Source organism: Cucumis sativus, chromosome 3, assembly GCF_000004075.3.
Source record: "Cucumis sativus cultivar 9930 chromosome 3, Cucumber_9930_V3, whole genome shotgun sequence".
Taxonomy (NCBI): Eukaryota; Viridiplantae; Streptophyta; class Magnoliopsida; order Cucurbitales; family Cucurbitaceae; genus Cucumis; species Cucumis sativus.
In genome coordinates this window covers 6,385,242-6,404,523 of record NC_026657.2, presented here as the reverse complement: position 1 = coordinate 6,404,523, position 19,282 = coordinate 6,385,242, and the positions used below count along the sequence as shown (strand labels likewise).

The following is a 19,282-nucleotide window of genomic DNA, read 5'->3' as shown; positions in this document are numbered from 1 at the left end:
CGATTAATTACAACAATAACTATTAAGATTGATTTCTATTAAGATTGATTGTTGATAAATTTAAATTTTAATGAAGGAAAAAATTAATATAAAATTGAGATAATACACTATTTTAAATTTGGTTAAATTTAAAGATATTTTTGAAACTTTCCCTTCAAACTTAATTTTAAACAAAATTTAAAGGATAGTAATAATTATAGTTGAATAATTGTTCAAGGTTTAAAAGCAATTGTTTTTTGAAAAAATATAGAGATATATTTTAATATTCTCAAAAGTTAGAGAGGCATTTTGCCATTTTTGTTGAAATTTAAGTAAAAAAGAATTAGAGAGATAACTAATCATGAAATATTGTTTTCTTGCAGTGGAAAATGGAAAACCGCGAGAGGGTGCTTAGTTTGGGGTATAGCAGAAGGAGCTCGAGAGAGAGTAAGGAAGAAGGGGAAGTTGCAGAGGCAAAATCTGAGGGACAGAGACATGAGAGAGAGGGGGGAAGACGAAAGTGCGTGGGGTCAAATTCAAACAAGTATTTAACAGAGGCAGAATAAGGCGTTTGATAGCCCGTGGAATCTCAAAGAATCGCGCTCAAAGTTTATGGGTTTTTAGGGTTTCTCTACCCCTACTTCCAACCCCAAAAATCCTTACTTTTTGCGTGCTTCGTACGGTCTATCACTCTCCTAAATTTCTGCAATTCATTCTCCTGCTCTCTCTCGCTCTCTCTGCGTCTCTCTCTCTCTTTATCTCTCCGCTTCCCAGCTTCCGCTCTATCTGCGTCAACCATTCACCGCCGAGCATCTTTCTATATTTATTTACTTTTCTATCTTTTTCTAGAGATTTTGTCTTCTTTTCGATTTTCTTTTATGCCTTTTACTTTTTTTTTTATTCAAGTTTCAGAAATTTAAATTTCATAGTTTCTGTTCGTTTTTAATTTATCTGTTATACTAGTCTGCTATGGAGGATGAGACTAGGGTTCCGGGAAGTTTTAGCAGCGAGCCAGCATGTTCATTGGGGGTTTCTTCTTTCTGGCTCGATGCCTGCGAGGACATCCCCTGCGACATCAACGATTTTGTGGATTTCCAGGCGTCTATTACCCCTGGATCCTCAGTTGATCACACTTCCGATCAACAGAACCTGTCCAACGATTTCTTTGGTGGAATTGATCACTTTCTTGACAGTATCAAGAACGGGGGAAGCCTCTCCCCAGTAACTTGTAACGGCGATCGTGATTGCACCGTGAGGGAAGGGTTTTTTATTGAGAATGATGCATCTGGGGTTCGTGATATGCCGGTCGATAGCTCAACTGTTCAATCCAATGGTGCCCAGATAGAAATTCTTCAATGTAATGGGCTGAGCAAGGATAATCTTGATAATGGTAGTCATATCTGCGAGCGCTATGAATCTGTTAATGGGTTCCAGTCACCAAATGGATGCGAAGGGCTCAGAGTTGTTGAAACCCCTAAGAGAAATGGAGTTAAAAAACATGAGAGGACTAATGACACGTCCTTGCGAGGTTGGGGTTGTGATAATGAGGAGAGAAGCAACAAGAGACCTCGTATTAGCAATGGCAACAATGAGAGGTATTATTCAAACAGGGGACAGTGTCTATCTAGGGATAGAGAAAAGTTCCACACTAGGAAGAGGTTGCGTGACCGTGATGAGATCGATAGAAGAGAAAGAAGTTATTTTAGGAGGAGAGAGCATTATGGTACAGGTGGAAAGGATGCAAGAGATAGGGATTTGAGGGAGCGGGAACAAAAGGGTTATTGGGAGAGGGACAAATCAGGGTCAAATGATATGGTTTTTCACTCAGGGATGTGGGAAGCTGATCGCAACAGAGACGCAATGACTGATAATGACAAAAACCTGGAATTCCAGGGAACTGCAGACAAAAGTTCCAAGGAGATTAAAGAAAAAATTCCTGAGGAACAAGCTCGTCAATATCAGTTGGATGTTCTTGAACAAGCGAAGAAGAAAAATACCATAGCTTTTCTCGAAACTGGGGCTGGAAAGACACTTATTGCCGTTCTTCTCATTAAAAGTATTTACAATGATTTACAAACTCAAAACAAGAAGATGCTTGCTGTTTTTTTAGTTCCCAAAGTTCCACTTGTCTATCAGGTAAAAAAATAATTAGCATGTGTTAAAAAAGCAATGTTGCCTTCGGTGGTCGTTCATTATGTAAGAAATTGAGTGTATTATCATTCTCTGTACTTTCAGCAAGCTGAGGTTATACGTGAGAGAACTGGCTATCAAGTAGGTCATTACTGTGGTGAAATGGGTCAGGATTTTTGGGATGCTAGAAGGTGGCAGCGTGAATTTGAAACCAAACAGGTAAGAGCTCCTTTTTGTAAGCATATAATTCATCATGTATATCTCCTTAAACTTTTAATTTCGTCAAATTGAACCCTAAACTTAAAAAACATGTTGCCATTAAAAACAAACGTTTAATTTTCACTTAATTCATCCACTAACATTATCAAAAGTATCTCTCAAAACTCAATAATTTTAATAAAAACCAAACCTTATGCAAAAGGAAGTGCAATAAGATCAACAATCGATTAGATATTTCAAAACTCACAAATTTGAACAAAAATCAAGTCTCGTTTCTTTAAAGCTTCATTAATCTTGTACATTGAGCTCGTGTCTCTTTTTGCCTATTAAGAAAGAGGTTCGTTTCCATATAAAAAAAAATCTTGTACTAACAATTCTCTCACGCCACTAGAGCGTTTTGAAGTTGCAAGACTTTTTGCTCTCTCATGGTGTTCATCTTGGTGCATGGTATATGTTTGATTTGTTGTGCTTTTATTTTCATTGATTAGCTTTATTTTTGCACAATTCTGTGTGCTTATTTGCGTTCTCAGTATTTCTATTCTTATATCAGTTTCATTGTGTAGTCCAAGCATTAGTCTCTTTTCATTAAATCAATCATAAGTTTTGTTTTCTCACCAAAAAAAAAAAAAAAAATCATGTACTTGATTGATACATGTTTCTGATTCACTAGATGCCCTTGAGATTTTTTTAAAAAAACATTTAGGAACGAAATTGATATTTTCCCTCTAAATGAGATTGTAATTTTTGAACTCATGCTTTACACTAAAAGTAGGTCTTATTTATTTTTGATTTGTTGCTCCATTTAATCATATTCAATTGATATTCAGCTATGTTAATCCATTTGATTTGATAGAAATCAATCATGTCAAAATGAATCTAAAGTGCATTTACCCCTTCAAGGCTTTTGCGGATTATTCAAGTCAAGATATTAGCTTAATCCAAAGTAAAATATCTTGACTTTCATATTGGATACCTGTGAAATCTTTTTAGCTTAATCCAAAGGAAAACAGGTCATTCAGTGGATATTCGTCAGGGTTGAAAATTGAAGATTAGCTATTGAATTACGTGAGGATCTGGACAAAAAACATTCTGGCTGATTGTTAGAAGTTTTCTAAAGAAATTAGTCCAGACGTAGTACTAGTTCAAGATCTAGAAGAGACAGCTGCTTTAAAGAATTCATAAAAAGCATATAGAGCTCAAAAGATGTTGGCTGGACTTTAGTTGGAAGCTTTAAGGATTTTCAAGGACTTTCTGACAAGGTGGGTTGAAGGTTCTTTCAGAAACTGACATTGCTAAAGTCGATTTCTTTTTGATAACTTGAGTAATGAGTTGATGGCAGTGTTGGCAAGTTTTTGTGGATTGGAAGAAGACTATTTCGAGAACCTCGGGGCTTTGGATTCTGTTGGCAAGTTAACTTTGAGGCAGCTGTTCGCATCATTCTCTTTCTCTTTTCATTTTGAAGATTTGGGTGTGCAAGATTTTTGATTTGAGTTGAGTGGGCTATTTTTGAGAGAGTTTAAGTATTGCTTTGTATTTAGCTTTCTACTGACATATTGTCTTTGAGTGGCTTTGATTAGCTTGTTTATTTTTTGATTCGGGTTCGTTTTTAGGTTTCCATCCTGATTGTAGTCTTTGTTTATGTTTTAGCTTGTTTTTTCCCTTGGTTCTTTTGCTTTTAGTATAATTCTCTTGTACTTTGAGCTTTAGTCTCATTAACATTTATAAAGAGGCTTGTTTTCGTTTCCAAAAAAACAAGGCATCAATTTCTAGTATAATACTCTTGTGCTTTGAGCTTTAGTCTCATTATCATTTATAAAGAGGCTTGTTTCCATTTCCAAAAAAACAAGGCATCAATTTCCATTTCCCACAATCCAGACCTTCACGAGATGATGAAACATATTGAAGTCGATAAACACTTTATGAAGGAAAAGATCGATGCGGGAGTATTATGCATACCCTATCTTCTAACAACAGAACAAATTGCAGATGTGTTAACTAAATGCCTTCCAAAGTGACAATTGAACAAATTGATTGACAAGCGGGCAAAGATTGGGGAGTGTTGATTATTTTCTTTCTTGTATTGGTTGTACTATATTTGGCAAATTTATTTTTTCCTTCTTTGTAATAGGTTGTTTTTCTATTTAAGAACACCCTTCTCTCTGTTTGAAATACAAGAAATGTATTATTTTGGCACTTTTTATGTTATTTGTAAGTTTCTTTCTGGAGATGATGGTGGAGCTACGAGGGTGTCAACCTAGTTGAGATGCCTGAGTGCACCTCCTGATCTGTAGTTTTATGTTGGTTGTTTCCAATTGTATTTGGAGCATTAGTCTCATTTCATTATCTTAACAAAGAGGCTTCTTTCTTGTTAAAAAAAGCCATCTTTCCTCGTTTTGTGGAAGATATTCATTGATTCAAAATTAGAGTTTTGGTTAGTACATCAAAATGTGCAGCCCTGATATATATAAAGGGAAAGAAGCCAAATAATGCAATACAGTTAGCGGTAAAAAATAAATAACAATAAGGAGAGAATATTACATGAGAAAGGAAAATGTACTAATGAATAGAATTACGTTCCAAAGACAAGATTTTCTATATTCAACATTTTTATCTTTTTGTTGTAATTTCTCAGTGTATGCATTTATATTCCCTTTTAAGGGTTCTTGTATTTCAAGCGTTAGTCTCTTTTCGTTATATCGATGAAAGATTTGAAAGAAAAAAGAAGGTTTGTAACTACTCGAGAGCTTAAGTATTGCTCAACTAGTTAAAGCATATGCACTCGACCAAGTGGTCAAAGGTTCAAGCCATCTCACCCCACTTATTAAACTCGAAAAAAGAGTGATATAACTATTTGATTTGATTTCTTTTATGTATGCTTAGTCTTTGTTTCTCCCTTTCTTGGGCTATTTTTTAAATTTGTTTTTAGTTCTTTTGTTTGCATTCATGTTTCTCAAAATGAAAGTGTGTTTCTTATGAAAAAGGGATTATGTGTACTGTTGTCTCATCTTTCTTGGAAGCTAAGGTTTATCTGGGTTGCTTTTTTATCACCTGTCAATTCTTGTATAAACATGCTCTGTTTCTTGTTGTGTAGCTTTAAGAATTTTGCTAAAACATACGATTTGATTATTAAAACATTTCAATATATGATTTAAAATTTGGGAGTTTGTTACTTTAAAATGTGTGACATACGTGAAATTCTATTTGACCATTCATGTTATGGTCCTCTGATCAACGTGGTGCTTTACTTCAAATGCAGGTTCTGGTTATGACGGCGCAGATACTGTTGAACATTTTGAGGCATAGCATAATAAAAATGGAAGCAATCAATCTGCTGATTTTGGATGAGTGCCATCATGCTGTTAAGAAGCATCCCTATTCCTTAGTTATGTCCGAGTTTTATCATACCACACCAAAGGAGAGGAGACCATCTGTCTTTGGAATGACTGCTTCGCCTGTTAATTTAAAAGGTGGGCGACTTTGGGTTTCTTTTTCCAACTCTAGTTTCCATGTTGAAGTCCTATATCTTTTTTGAGGAGTTAGTAATTATTTGAACTTTGTGTTACTATTATTGCTTTAAATATGCCATACACAGGTGTTTCGAACCAAATTGACTGTGCAATTAAGATTCGTAACCTTGAAAGTAAATTAGACTCCACAGTCTGCACGATAAAAGATCGCAAGGAGTTGGAGAAACATGTTCCAATGCCATCAGAAGTTGTTGTGGAGTATGACAAAGCTGCCACTTTGTGGTCCCTTCATGAACTGATAAAGCAAATCGAAGTGGAAGTTGAGGAAGCTGCAAAATTGAGTTCTAGGAGAAGTAAATGGCAACTTATGGGAGCTAGGGATGCTGGTGCTAGGGAAGAGCTGCGGCAAGTTTATGGTGTTTCTGAGAGAACAGAAAGTGATGGTGCTGCTAATCTAATACAGAAGTTGAGAGCGATCAATTATGCGCTTGGGGAGCTGGGTCAGTGGTGTGCTTACAAGGTTTGATTTATAAGTTTGTCTGACAAGACATAGTTTTAACTTGTTCGAAGAATAATCCCATCTACCATTTTGGCAGGTTGCTCAGTCATTTTTAACAGCTTTACAGAATGATGAGAGGGCTAATTATCAACTGGACGTCAAGTTTCAGGAATCCTATTTGAACAAAGTAGTCGCTCTCTTGCAATGCCAGCTATCAGAAGGAGCTGTTTCTGACAAAGATGGTATAGCTTCAGTTTCTGAGGAAGACGTCGCTAATACTAGATCAAATCTTGACGAGATCGAGGAGGGGGAACTTCTTGATAGCCATGGTGTGTATGATAGAACTACTTTTTGCTGTTTGGACTCACATGTTAACTAGATCACATGCTCTTAGTTAGTGACTTGGCAAGTTGATGGGGGTGATCACCGAAAATAGAATAAAAAATTCTCCTTTTTTGTTTCTCTAGTCATTGGCCTCTCCTCTAGAATCCTAGATAAACAGCTGTCGATGGTTTTCATAGTTTGGTTCTTTAAAATGTTTTTCAATCATGCAAAGGAAACTCCCTTTTCATTGTTTATGTCCATCTATTTGTACTTTTTGTATGACTGACAAGGAAGACCTCCAACACCTGTTTTTGAAATGTTATGCTAGAAAGTGCTGGCTTCGTTTATTTGATTTATTTAACTTAAGTTGGGTCTTTGGCAATGTATTTCGTGAAAATGTCTTGCAGATTTTGGTTGGACCAAAGCTTAAATCAGATTCCAAATTACTTTGGAATAATGCTGTCAAAGCTTGGCTTGCTGAAATTTGGTTTGAAGGGAACCAAAGAGTTTTTCATGACAAATCAACTCCTTGGTTAGAGATAGCAAGGATTAATATAAACCAAGATTAATATGAATGTATCCTAATTCTACCATTACTACATCACGTCGTACATACAGAAGTTTGGCCCTTGTGTTACATAGGCGGCAGATCACAATCACTCTCTCCTGTCAGAGCTTGATGGTAATTGTTTGATGTTCTCAATGTTTTTTCTTTATTTTGTACCCAACAGTGGTATCTGGTGGGGAGCATGTAGACGAGATAATAGGAGCTGCTGTGGCTGATGGAAAAGTGACTCCAAAGGTGCAATCGCTAGTTAAAATCCTGCTCAAATATCAATACACTGAAGATTTTCGTGCCATAATCTTTGTTGAGAGGGTTGTGTCTGCCTTGGTTCTTCCAAAGGTGGGTTATTTCACCAGATACTTTTCTCGATTTGGCACCTTCTCATTGTCTTATTTCAATATGTGATATCATATTCATTTTGCAGGTCTTTGCAGAGCTTCCGTCTCTAAGTTTTATAAAAAGTGCAAGCTTGATTGGTCACAACAATAGTCAAGATATGCGGACATGTCAAATGCAGGACACTATATCCAAATTTCGGGATGGTCGTGTATGTGCAATTATAGAACACTCTTCCATGGGAAAGTGTGGATTTTGTGATTGAACTTCTCATAATTCTAGACATTGTCCATCTTTCAGGTGACCCTATTAGTTGCTACTAGTGTTGCTGAAGAAGGACTTGATATTCGACAATGCAATGTTGTGATGCGCTTTGACCTTGCAAAAACAGTCTTGGCATATATTCAATCTAGAGGTCGTGCAAGAAAGCCTGGTTCAGATTATATTTTAATGGTTGAGAGGTACTTCCTTTATCCTTGTATGTCCAAGTCACTAGCTTTTAGGGTCGTAAATATTGGCAAGTTACATATGCATCTAATACTCTTGTGACCGGTAGTCCTTGAATTAATGATAATGATTCTAAAATTTCCAGTTTTGTATTCATTTATGATGGACTAGAAAAACTTCCCATGTTCTATATCTTTTTTAGATGATTGTCTGTTGGTGAGGTATCATTCTTTATTGGCTGTCTATGTTCTGTCTTTTTATGGTGGATCAAATATCTGTAGATGTCAATAGACTGAGGTTTTCATAAGCTGTACAGGGGAAATTTATCACATGCAGCATTTCTAAGGAATGCCAGAAACAGTGAGGAGACTTTGCGTAAAGAAGCAGTCGAGAGAACTGACCTTAGTCATCTTGAGGATACTTCAAGGTTGATTTCCATGGACACGACACCAGATACTGTGTATCAAGTTGAGTCAACTGGTGCTGTTGTTAGCTTAAATTCTGCTGTTGGTCTTGTCCATTTCTACTGCTCGCAGCTGCCTAGTGACAGGTTCTGTTTTTATATTACGCAAATTGTTTTCCCCATTTTTGTATTATTAGATGATAGTTGAATATATATTTTTATCTGCTCTCTTATTACTAGGTATTCCATTCTTCGGCCTGAGTTTGTGATGGTGAGGCATGAGAAACCAGGTGGTCCAACTGAGTACTCTTGCAAGCTTCAACTTCCTTGTAATGCACCATTTGAGGATCTGGAAGGTCCAATTTGCAGCTCAATGCGCCTCGCACAACAGGCATGCTATCCAAAATTTTTCATTCCAGGTTTATCAATATAGGCTTGTAGGATGACCTTAAACATCTCTACTTGGCAGGCTGTTTGTTTGGCTGCTTGCAAAAAGCTCCATGAAATGGGAGCGTTTACTGACATGCTCTTGCCAGACAAAGGAAGCGGAGAGGAGAAGGAAAAAGTTGAACAGAATGATGATGGAGATCCACTTCCTGGGACTGCTAGGCACAGGGAATTTTATCCTGAAGGTGTAGCTAATATTCTCCAGGTTTGTTTCTACCCAATTAGGTCCAGGATACTTTCCAATTCTTTTACATGCTAGGTGACTAGAAGAGCAACCCTTTTTGTGATAATTAAATTCTGAAATGTGAACTTTTTTCAGAGTTGTTTATGTGCAGGATAGCAATGAGAAGTTTTCCTTGTTTCATCTACTTTGTGTCAGTCAATATGTTGTAACTTTTAATTTGAAGGGGTTTTCCCATGTTTTTTACCATTTAACGGAGGGTGTATGGTTCTGTTTATAGGGAGAATGGATATTAACGGGGAGAGATACTTTCAGTGATTCCAAATTCCTCCATCTTTATATGTACACCGTTCAGTGTGTCAACGTTGGTTCTTCTAAAGATCTGTTCTTGACTCAAGTTTCCAATTTTGCAGTACTGTTTGGCAGTGAGCTGGATGCAGAGGTTTATATTTTCAATTTTAGTCTATAAGCATCTCTCATCTCTCTCGCACACAATCATATTTTTTTTTTCAAAAACAGAAACAAGCCTTTTCAGTAATAAAAGAAATGAGATTAATGTTCAAAGCACACAATCATGTGTTTGCACTTAATCACATCATTTTCTTTGGACAGGTGTTATCGATGTCGATGGATCTTTTTATTGCACGAACTATCACTACCAAGGCATCTCTTGTCTTCAGGGGTTTATGTGATATTACTGAGAGCCAGGTTAGCCATCAATCTTCTTATTGCGTTGAACAATATATTTTAATTTCTGTTGGCTTTTGCTATTGACCCATGTGAAAAATTTGAACTGTGGCATTGTACAGTTGGCATCTCTCAAGAGTTTTCATGTAAGATTAATGAGCATTGTGCTGGATGTGGATGTGGAACCTACTACCACTCCTTGGGATCCTGCTAAGGCTTATTTATTTGTGCCTGTTGTTGGTGATAAGTCCGAAGATCCAGTGAAAGAAATTGATTGGGTTATGGTTAGAAGAATAATTCAAACGGATGCCTGGAACAATCCACTTCAGCGTGCTCGGCCAGATGTCTATCTTGGCACAAATGAGCGAGCATTAGGTGGGGACAGAAGAGAATATGGATTTGGAAAACTGCGTCATGGTATGGCTTTTGGACAGAAATCTCATCCTACCTATGGTATTAGAGGAGCAGTGGCACAGTTTGATGTTGTGAAGGCTTCTGGTCTGGTACCTGATCGAGGGGATGTTGAATTGCAAAGGCACCCAGATCAACCCAAAGGCAAACTTTTGATGGCGGATACTTCTATGGCTGTGGAAGATTTGGTAGGGAGGATTGTAACGGCTGCTCACTCGGGGAAAAGGTTTTATGTGGACTCCATACGCTATGATACAACTGCTGAGAACTCCTTTCCAAGGAAGGAAGGATATCTTGGTCCCCTGGAATATAGCTCATATGCCGATTATTACAAGCAAAAGTATAGGACATTTCCATTTTTAAATTGCCTTATGGTTGGCCTAACTTCTTGTTTCTTAAGTAGTTCAATTTTGCATGGACTTTATAGCCATAATGCAATGCTAATGTTGTGCTGGGGAGAAAAGTTCAATTCTAATCTCTATTGGAAGAATATAATGTTGTGGAAGTTCTTTACAGATTGGAAAAGCTTTCCTTTCTTATTGCACAACAAAAGGGTTGCATTTGGCTATTATGTCTTCTTTATTCAGGTATGGAGTTGAACTGGTATATAAACATCAGCCATTAATAAGAGGACGTGGTGTCTCGTATTGCAAGAATCTCCTGTCCCCTCGGTTTGAACACGCAGAAAGTATGCTGTCATTTTTTCACCATACTTTCTCATTGTTTTCTATTTATTTGGTTTGTAGTTTTGGGCTGATGAAGCACCTCATGTGATTAGGTCATGAAGATGAATCTGAAGAAACTTTGGACAAAACATACTACGTTTATCTCCCCCCAGAGCTGTGTTTGGTACATCCACTGCCTGGATCACTTGTTCGTGGGGCACAGAGATTACCATCTATCATGAGGAGAGTTGAAAGCATGCTGCTTGCTATTCAGTTAAAACATATGATAAACTACCCTGTTCCTGCCTCTAAGGTAATATAACAAAAAAGATCCGGGACATTTTCTTTACCAGCTTCTTTGACATTTGTATTCTGTTAACTGCAGATATTGGAAGCTTTGACTGCTGCCTCATGCCAGGAGACGTTCTGCTATGAAAGAGCAGAACTGCTGGGAGATGCTTATCTGAAATGGGTGGTTAGTCGATTCCTTTTTCTTAAATATCCTAGAAAACACGAGGGCCAGCTTACTAGAATGAGGCAACAAATGGTCAGTAACATGGTCTTGTATCAATATGCATTGAGCAAAAAACTCCAATCTTATATACAAGCAGATCGTTTCGCTCCATCTCGATGGGCTGCTCCTGGTGTGCTTCCTGTCTATGACGAGGATATGAAGGATGGGGAATCATCCTTCTTTGATCAGGATAAATCCAATTCTGATGGTGTTAGCGAGATGGATCTCCATCTTGATGTTTTTGAAGATGGAGAGGTGGAGGACAGAGAGGTGGAAAGTGACTCTAGTTCTTACAGAGTCCTTTCTAGCAAAACTCTTGCAGATGTTGTGGAAGCACTCATTGGAGTTTATTATGTTGAAGGGGGAAAAACTGCTGCAAATCATCTTATGAAATGGATAGGGATTAAGGTTGAGTTTGATGCTGGTGAGGTTGAGTGTGGAACAAGACAATCAAACCTTCCAGAAAGCATACTTCGAAGTGTTGATTTTGATGCATTAGAGGGTGCCCTGAACATCAAGTTCCAAGATCGTGGTTTGCTGGTAGAGGCTATCACTCATGCTTCCCGACCATCTTGTGGAGTTTCGTGTTATCAGCGGTTGGAATTTGTTGGTGATGCAGTCTTAGATCATCTGATCACTAGGCACTTGTTCTTTACATACACGGATCTACCGCCAGGCCGCTTAACTGACTTGCGAGCTGCTGCTGTAAACAATGAAAATTTTGCACGAGTTGCTGTCAAACACAATCTGCATATCCATCTTCGGCATGGCTCAAGTGCTCTTGAAAAGCAGGTATCATACGTAATGACTGTTTGTCTGATTTGCTTCTTATACTTTGGGTATCATTCAATTATTTATTTATTTATTTATAAAGAAACAAATTTGTTGATGAAAAAGTAAAGAATTAAAACTCTGAATTCCCACTGGCGAAATATATATATATAAACTCTCCAAGTGGAGATTAAGTAGGAAAAGCTATAATGGTTGCTTGATCTTGCACAAGGAAGTAACAGCAGAGAGTAGAAGTTCCAAAAATGATCGAAAGAGTAGGAAACCTTCCTGAAGAGGCGACCATTTCTAGCACCCCAAAGAATCTAGAAGAAAGAAATGATTTAAAGCAAGCCAAATATCCTTTTAAAGTTAGTGCGAAGAAAAGGTTAACCAGCCAAAATATTTGTCAGGAGGTGTGAAGTATTGTTGGGAAAAGGTAAAGAGCAACCAAAAGTTTCCTGCACATGCTCCGGGTTCCTGTGTATATCCCCATGTCCATATAGCCAATAAAGCCAAGTTTACAACATAAGCCGTCCATTTCAAGAAAACCTTTCAAGTCACTTAGCTTCTTTGACTTAGTGACTGGAGGCCAATAGGAAAATTTTGAACTCTCCATAGATATTTCTAAAAACAAATTTCAAGATAAGAGAGTATTTTTAGGACAACAGCGGTGTCCAATGCACGTGAAGGGGAGGAAGAGTCACTACTGGATAAGCCTTTAATGCGAATGTCAAAGAGAGAAACATGGCTGCCAAGCCATCAATTCTTCAAAAAACCGCTCCACCTTTAACGGTTCAGCTTCCACTACCCAATCAGTTGAACTACAAACCATTCAATTTAATGTCACTCGGCCTTTTGGCTCCACCAAATCTCCTAAAGCTGTAACTTCTGGCTTTTGGTATACAAACAGGGAAGAAGAAGAGTCAGACGTTTCAACACCAACCGTGTCCCTGGCCAGTTTTTCTCATTGCCTACCTTCTACCTCTTCCCCAGCTGCTAATACTTCTCAAGATAATTCAGATAACATTAAAAAAAGAAGCACCCCAGTCAACAAGTTGCTCTGCCTTTGTATTCAAAGAAACTCCCAGCGTTTCAAGAAATATTATAGAAAAGGTTGTACAACTTTGGTGTATTCGAGTCTTTTAGACGAAAGTCGTGTGAAGCCTCACTCTGAAGCACTGATTAAATCCAATTCCTCCAAGTCTGAAAGCAATCCAGATCTGTTAGGAGTTTGCTGCCCTCGTGCCCAACTTCCTGCTTTCACCAACAGGCCAGTATCTTCCTCTCAATCAATTCTATTGTTCAAACACACCTCTTTTACCGTCGATAACTCTAAGATCACTTTCTTGAGATGGGGACGTCGATAACTCTAAGATCACTTTCTTGAGAGGGTCCCCATGCTCCCAGTCGGCTCATCCATTTTTAAAAAAGAAGGAATTGGAGCTTGATTCCCCATCAGTGCAGGTAGTAAAGATGTTGAAGGATTTCCAATTGATCGTGAAACCTTGACACAGGAAGATATTAATGGCAAAGATCTACAAGCCCTCTTCATAGTATAACTAGATGCAGACAGTAACATTCAAGGTGCTCACTGCTTCTCTCAGATTGCCTGCAGAATTACCAAACCAATTTGTTTTCTTTTTATAGTATGTTATTGGTTGAGTTGGTCATTGGAGATGGACAATGGTTGTTGTAGTTACTTAACGTGATTGTCAGAGTTGGCCACTAAATGTGATCTTTGCTGAAGTTGATCGTTAGAGTTGGTTTTCTCCATTGTTGGTTGCCTAAGGTGAATGTTGGTACTGATTGTTAGGGGTGGTTGTCATCGGATCATCAATGATGATTTTTGTTGTAGTTCATTGGTGGAGGTGGTTGTTGGAGCTCAGAGTTGAAGGTGGTCGTCGAAGTTGATTATTTTTAAAGGTGGTTGTGAACGAAGTTTGTAGTGGTAGATGATTGTCAAAACCATAATTTGAAGCACGAATGTGATCCTGGAGTAGATCATTAGAGTTTGCATCGAAGTCTGGAGTTGGTCGTGCGAAGTTGGTTGTTGAAATTGATTGTCAACGATGATTTTTGTTCGAGTTTGTTGTTTTGAAGGTGGTTATGGAACCCTAGACTAGTCGTCAGAGTTGATCATGCAAAGGTAATCGTTGGAGGTGGTTGAAGGAGTAAGTTGCCAGGGGTGTTTGGCTCATCAATGTGAGATGAGTTGAGTTGGTATAATATACAAGCTCATTGTTTGGCCCATCAATTTTAAATGTTGGAGTTGAATTTGTATATTTTACCAACTAACCTTAACTCTCTCTTCCAACTTTGACAACCACCTCCAACGACCAACTCTGACAACCAATTCCAAGTCCAACAATCGCTTTAATTACAATTTCGATGACCACCTTTGTGTGACCATCTTTATCAACCAATTTTGGATTTCATCATCCACCATTGATGAAAACTTCGACAAATACCTTTGTGCGACCATTTTCGGTCTCTATTATTTATGGTCATGTAAATTAACCCTACATAACGTTCTATGACTGTTCAAGTGTGTTGTAGGGTTGATTATATAAATAGTTGTATTTTGTCTACTTTAAGTGCCGTAATTATATGTAGAATGAATTCACATATCAAATGAGTGTTAACAATGTTTTTAGAGGCTTAAGGTAGCCTCGAGGTTTTTTTTCTCGGAGTGGCAAGGCATAAACCTTGAGGTGTTGTGAGGCGTAAGCCTCATTTTCAATTAATAGAAACATAATTAAATCATAAAACATAAAATCTTATATATTTTAACATTATAATATTGCTTAAAATTACATAAGATCCTCAAAATTATTCATGACAAAGAAAAAAATCCTAATAATTAATCACAACAAAGGAAGAAAATCTCAACATTCTATCCAAAACTGATCCACATTATGATTATCATTTATCACTACTAAGATCTTCCATAGAATCACCCAGCGGTGATGTAGCACCCAGCGGCTGAGCGCATACCACTTCCCATTTAATTCATTCAGATTTATTTGAGGCGTTAGCCTCAAAAGCCTCAGAGCGCATACCAACAGGCGTATGCCTTTATGAGCAGAGGCATAAGCCTCTTTTTTCTTAACAGAAGCGCACGCCTTGAGGCATAAGAAAGCCCCCCTGCCTCAAGGCATACGCCTCTCATGCCTTTTAAAACATTGGTGTTTAGAATTTGATAAGGCGTGTATGTAGCAGAATGGTGAGACAAAAAGTTGAAGGAAAAAAAAGAAAAAAGAAAAAAATTCAAAACAAAAATGACAAACGGAGATTTGTTGTCTGATGATCTCCCACATTTGGAGGAATTGAAAGTGACATTGTTGAAAAAATGTGGTGATATTCTATTGGCTACTAAGATGAGAGGAGAGATTCGATGATAAGAAAATGGACAGAGGTAAGATACAGAGAGTAACATGAGGAAGAAAAAGTAAAAAAAGATGAATATGTTAATAAAATTCATGGAAAAAAATTTGGAATCTAAAGTTTTGATCTAATGTGGTTTACCATTTTATTTAAATATATTCCTGCAAGAAAAGTGTAGTTGGTTTATTGTTGTTAATTGCAAAAAAAATTGAAAGAAAGAAAAACTTTAAAATATATAAGACAAAGATTGCAATAAAAGGAAAGAATCCATATTTTATTCAAACAAAGATGGGTAGAATTATTGAATAAAAAAGTTTAAAACAAAAATAGTAATCACAAAAGTATATGGAATAGTTCAATAAACTACACTAGATATTCTTGATATATGAACTCAACTCTGCACTCCAAACACAGACATATGAACTCAGACAAAATAATTCTGCATCTCAAACAGATATATGAACTCCCAAACATATAATCTACTGATATTCTATATCAACTTAGCGACTCAAACAACCCTAAATGTTTCCTTAAATTTGAAGGAACAAAATTATTCTCTGTTATTATTTTTTTTTCTTCTAATTTTTATTTTGGATGGCACGAAAGAGCAAAAGTTTGTGTGCAATTTAGGTGTTCTTATACAGGAGAAAATCCTCTTACAAGTTACAAATATATTAAACATATTAAACACAATGATAAATGAATCATAAACAATAGAAATTCCAACTTAAGCTTTATGAAAAGTAATTGGGACTAAATTTGGATATTTGATATTGAGAAGACTAAAATGAAACGAAACCGAAAGTACAAGAATGAAGATGATATGTTATCTTACTATTGTTAATATCCAAAGCCTGCATGTTACTTTTTTATGAGGATCGGAATTTGTTCTCTGAAACTTTTTTATGAGGTTTGCTCTCTTCACCTAAAATTCCAAAAGTTCAAAACTATTTTCAGTTTACATTCTTTTATCTAATACAAAATAAGTAATTCTAAATCACATCTCACAAAAGGAAATGCTATCTTAATGTTTCAAACTATGCAGCATTTTCCGGCTTGAATAAATAAGAAGAAAAACATATTCAAAGTGTAATAAAGAGAAAAAATTCAGAGTGCTAAAAAGGGAATAAATGGTTTCCATTAACAATGACTTGTATTGGTTGAGGTTACCAAACCAAACCCATGAAGTATGATCGATCTATGTATGCAGATCAGGGACTTCGTGAAGGAAGTTCAAGATGAATTATTGAAGCCTGGTTTCAACTCCTTTGGATTGGGAGATTGTAAAGCTCCGAAAGTTCTTGGTGATATTGTTGAATCCATTGCTGGTGCTATTTTTCTTGATAGTGGACGTGACACTGCTGTTGTCTGGAGGGTTAGTATCCCGCCCCCCCAAATTTAAATATTCTTTTCTTGGTTTCTTTTTTTACTAAATATTATGTGTTCAGGTATTTCAACCACTGTTGCATCCGATGGTTACTCCGGAGACACTTCCTATGCATCCTGTTCGTGAGCTGCAAGAGCGATGCCAACAACAGGCAGAAGGTCTGGAGTACAAAGCGACTCGCATCGGGAATTTAGCTACAGTAGAAGTTTTCATTGATGGGGTCCAGATTGGAATTGCTCAGAATCCTCAGAAGAAGATGGCACAGAAACTAGCTGCGAGGAATGCACTTGCAGTTTTAAAGGAGAAGGAAATGGATGATGCCAAGGAAAAAATTGAAGACAATGGGAAAAAGAAGAAGAATGGCAATCAGACATTTACCAGACAGACCTTGAATGATATCTGTCTACGTAGAAATTGGCCCATGCCATTTTATAGGTGACAATTTTGTCTGTAATTAACTCCTGTCCTTGAGTACAGTACAATATTGCTAACAGCGATTGGTTTTGCATGTATATAGGTGTGTGAATGAGGGTGGCCCTGCGCATGCAAAGAGGTTTACCTTTGCCGTGCGGGTGAATACTACAGACAAGGGATGGACTGATGAATGCGTGGGAGAGCCTATGCCTAGTGTTAAAAAGGCCAAGGATTCTGCTGCAGTTCTGTTGCTGGAGCTACTGAATAAATTGTACTCGTGATTGCACCAGTGCCAATTTGGACAGGAATAGTGTTAAAATGTGCACGACTAATTTGAAGTCTTGGATGATTGATTTTGGATGCCCAACTGAATTATGGCACTTCTCGATATATTCGTGGTCTGTAATATTTTATGGTGAAATTTTCTATCAGCGCCACTGAAAAGCCTAGTTAAACTCCGATGTTTCCGGTTTATACAACCATACTACTTTTGAATGAGTTTCATTTGTTCTTATTCTTCTCGGGCTGTTCAACCACACTTTTATGCCTATCGGGATGGTCATTGCCACCAAGTAAGAACAATAGGGGGATTTGGAGAGAAGGTAAAAGAAATCATCTGCCTTAAAAGGTATGTTTACTTCTGAATCCGCGGCTCTTCCTTTTATTTGGGCTTGTGGAGGTGATTGATTGAATTTGAGTTAAGGTTTATCACTCTGCATAAATTGTTGCAGGACTAGACGAGGTGGGGGAAAACTTCAAAAGTAGAGATTTGATCGGAAGCTTGTGGGGTCCATTGGTCTACTAGAGGTGAAACAATTCCTCGTCATATTTCTTATACCCATACGTTCATGAAATTTCTAAAAAGGTTCTAACGAGGGAAAAAAAAAAGGACGGTATCCGCTCTCTTTATCTCATGTGAACGAGTGAGAAATTGAACTCCATTATTTAATCGCAATCAAAAGGGTTTTAAATAGAATGAATTACGGACAATTTAATTTATTTACATAATATCAATAATACCTACGTTTTTTTCCCTCTTGCTTGTACATCCACAACTGCTGTCATGATAAAGAATGGATATTATGAAATCCAGCGTAGGGGCATGGAAGAGTTTGATTTTACCCTTTTTGCAGTTTGACTTGTGTATATTTCAGACCTGGGTAAGGGTGGGGGGATCTTTAAAAGCTATGATCTGGTAGCAAATTTGAATCACATGGTTTCATGCTAATTAATAGATGACTTTTCCCATTTCTTTTCTTTAGTTTGAATAACATACGGAGATTGCAATATGAACCTTTGATTTTTTTTGTTGAGATTAGAATATTTTAATTCGTTGTACTATGGTCAAATGAACTAAAAGTCAATATACTTGTACAGAGCTACTTCGCTTTCAACTAATACCTGTATCTACCAGATTTGGTAGAGAACCACAAAGTGATTGTGAGATTATAATAATTTTTTTGGTAAAATGAATTTGGCCCTCATGGCGGTTCCCTGGTTTTGAAGTTCGCTCTACTTAAGCAATCCACCACCCACTCTGTTCTGTCATTCACTGTTTGCCCTTTTCAGGAAAGAGATGCTAGCAAAGGATCGGCACATGCCCACTTATTTTGTCGCACCAGATTCCTTGGAATACTTCAATACATATTTGGGGGATAAATAATTGCATATCATAAAAAATTATAAATTCTCACATTTTCTAAATGTATTACAGATGTTATTGGTAACTAATTGATGATGCGCATAAGCCCTATGCAGGTATGTTTGTGTGTGTCCATTTTGAGTGCTTAATTACACAATATAGCTTAAACAAATATGTTTAATTATACAACCGTTTTAATTTTCCTGTTTTTTTTTCCTGAATAGTTTAATGAACTATTATTTTGCACAAATATCTAACTCAATTTACCTTTTCAATCCTCTTTTAAGTTGATTTTGAATGGTTTAAAATATAGTTTTTAGTGATTTTAAATATGAAACAAGTTTATTTTAGTCATTTAAAAATAACTTCCAAACCGTAAAACTAAAATTGAGTTAATAGTTAAAGTCGTA

At 37.0% G+C, this 19,282-nt stretch overlaps 1 protein-coding gene across 1 annotated transcript; it reads left to right on the top strand.

Moving 5' to 3' along the window:
• The first annotated feature begins 348 nt into the window (after positions 1 to 348).
• Positions 349 to 18,264, top strand: LOC101219617 (endoribonuclease Dicer homolog 1). Its single transcript, XM_011652310.2, has 21 exons — positions 349 to 2,115; positions 2,215 to 2,328; positions 5,585 to 5,795; positions 5,921 to 6,315; positions 6,392 to 6,623; positions 7,350 to 7,522; positions 7,608 to 7,730; positions 7,820 to 7,980; positions 8,283 to 8,516; positions 8,610 to 8,760; positions 8,839 to 9,021; positions 9,278 to 9,439; positions 9,610 to 9,705; positions 9,807 to 10,435; positions 10,683 to 10,783; positions 10,874 to 11,073; positions 11,146 to 12,066; positions 16,640 to 16,804; positions 16,878 to 17,251; positions 17,334 to 17,858; positions 17,962 to 18,264. Exons 1-20 carry the CDS (start codon positions 949 to 951, stop codon positions 17,509 to 17,511), a joined length of 5,970 nt encoding a protein of 1,989 aa, XP_011650612.1. The 5' UTR covers positions 349 to 948; the 3' UTR covers positions 17,512 to 17,858; positions 17,962 to 18,264.
• Positions 18,265 to 19,282: the final 1,018 nt, after the last annotated feature.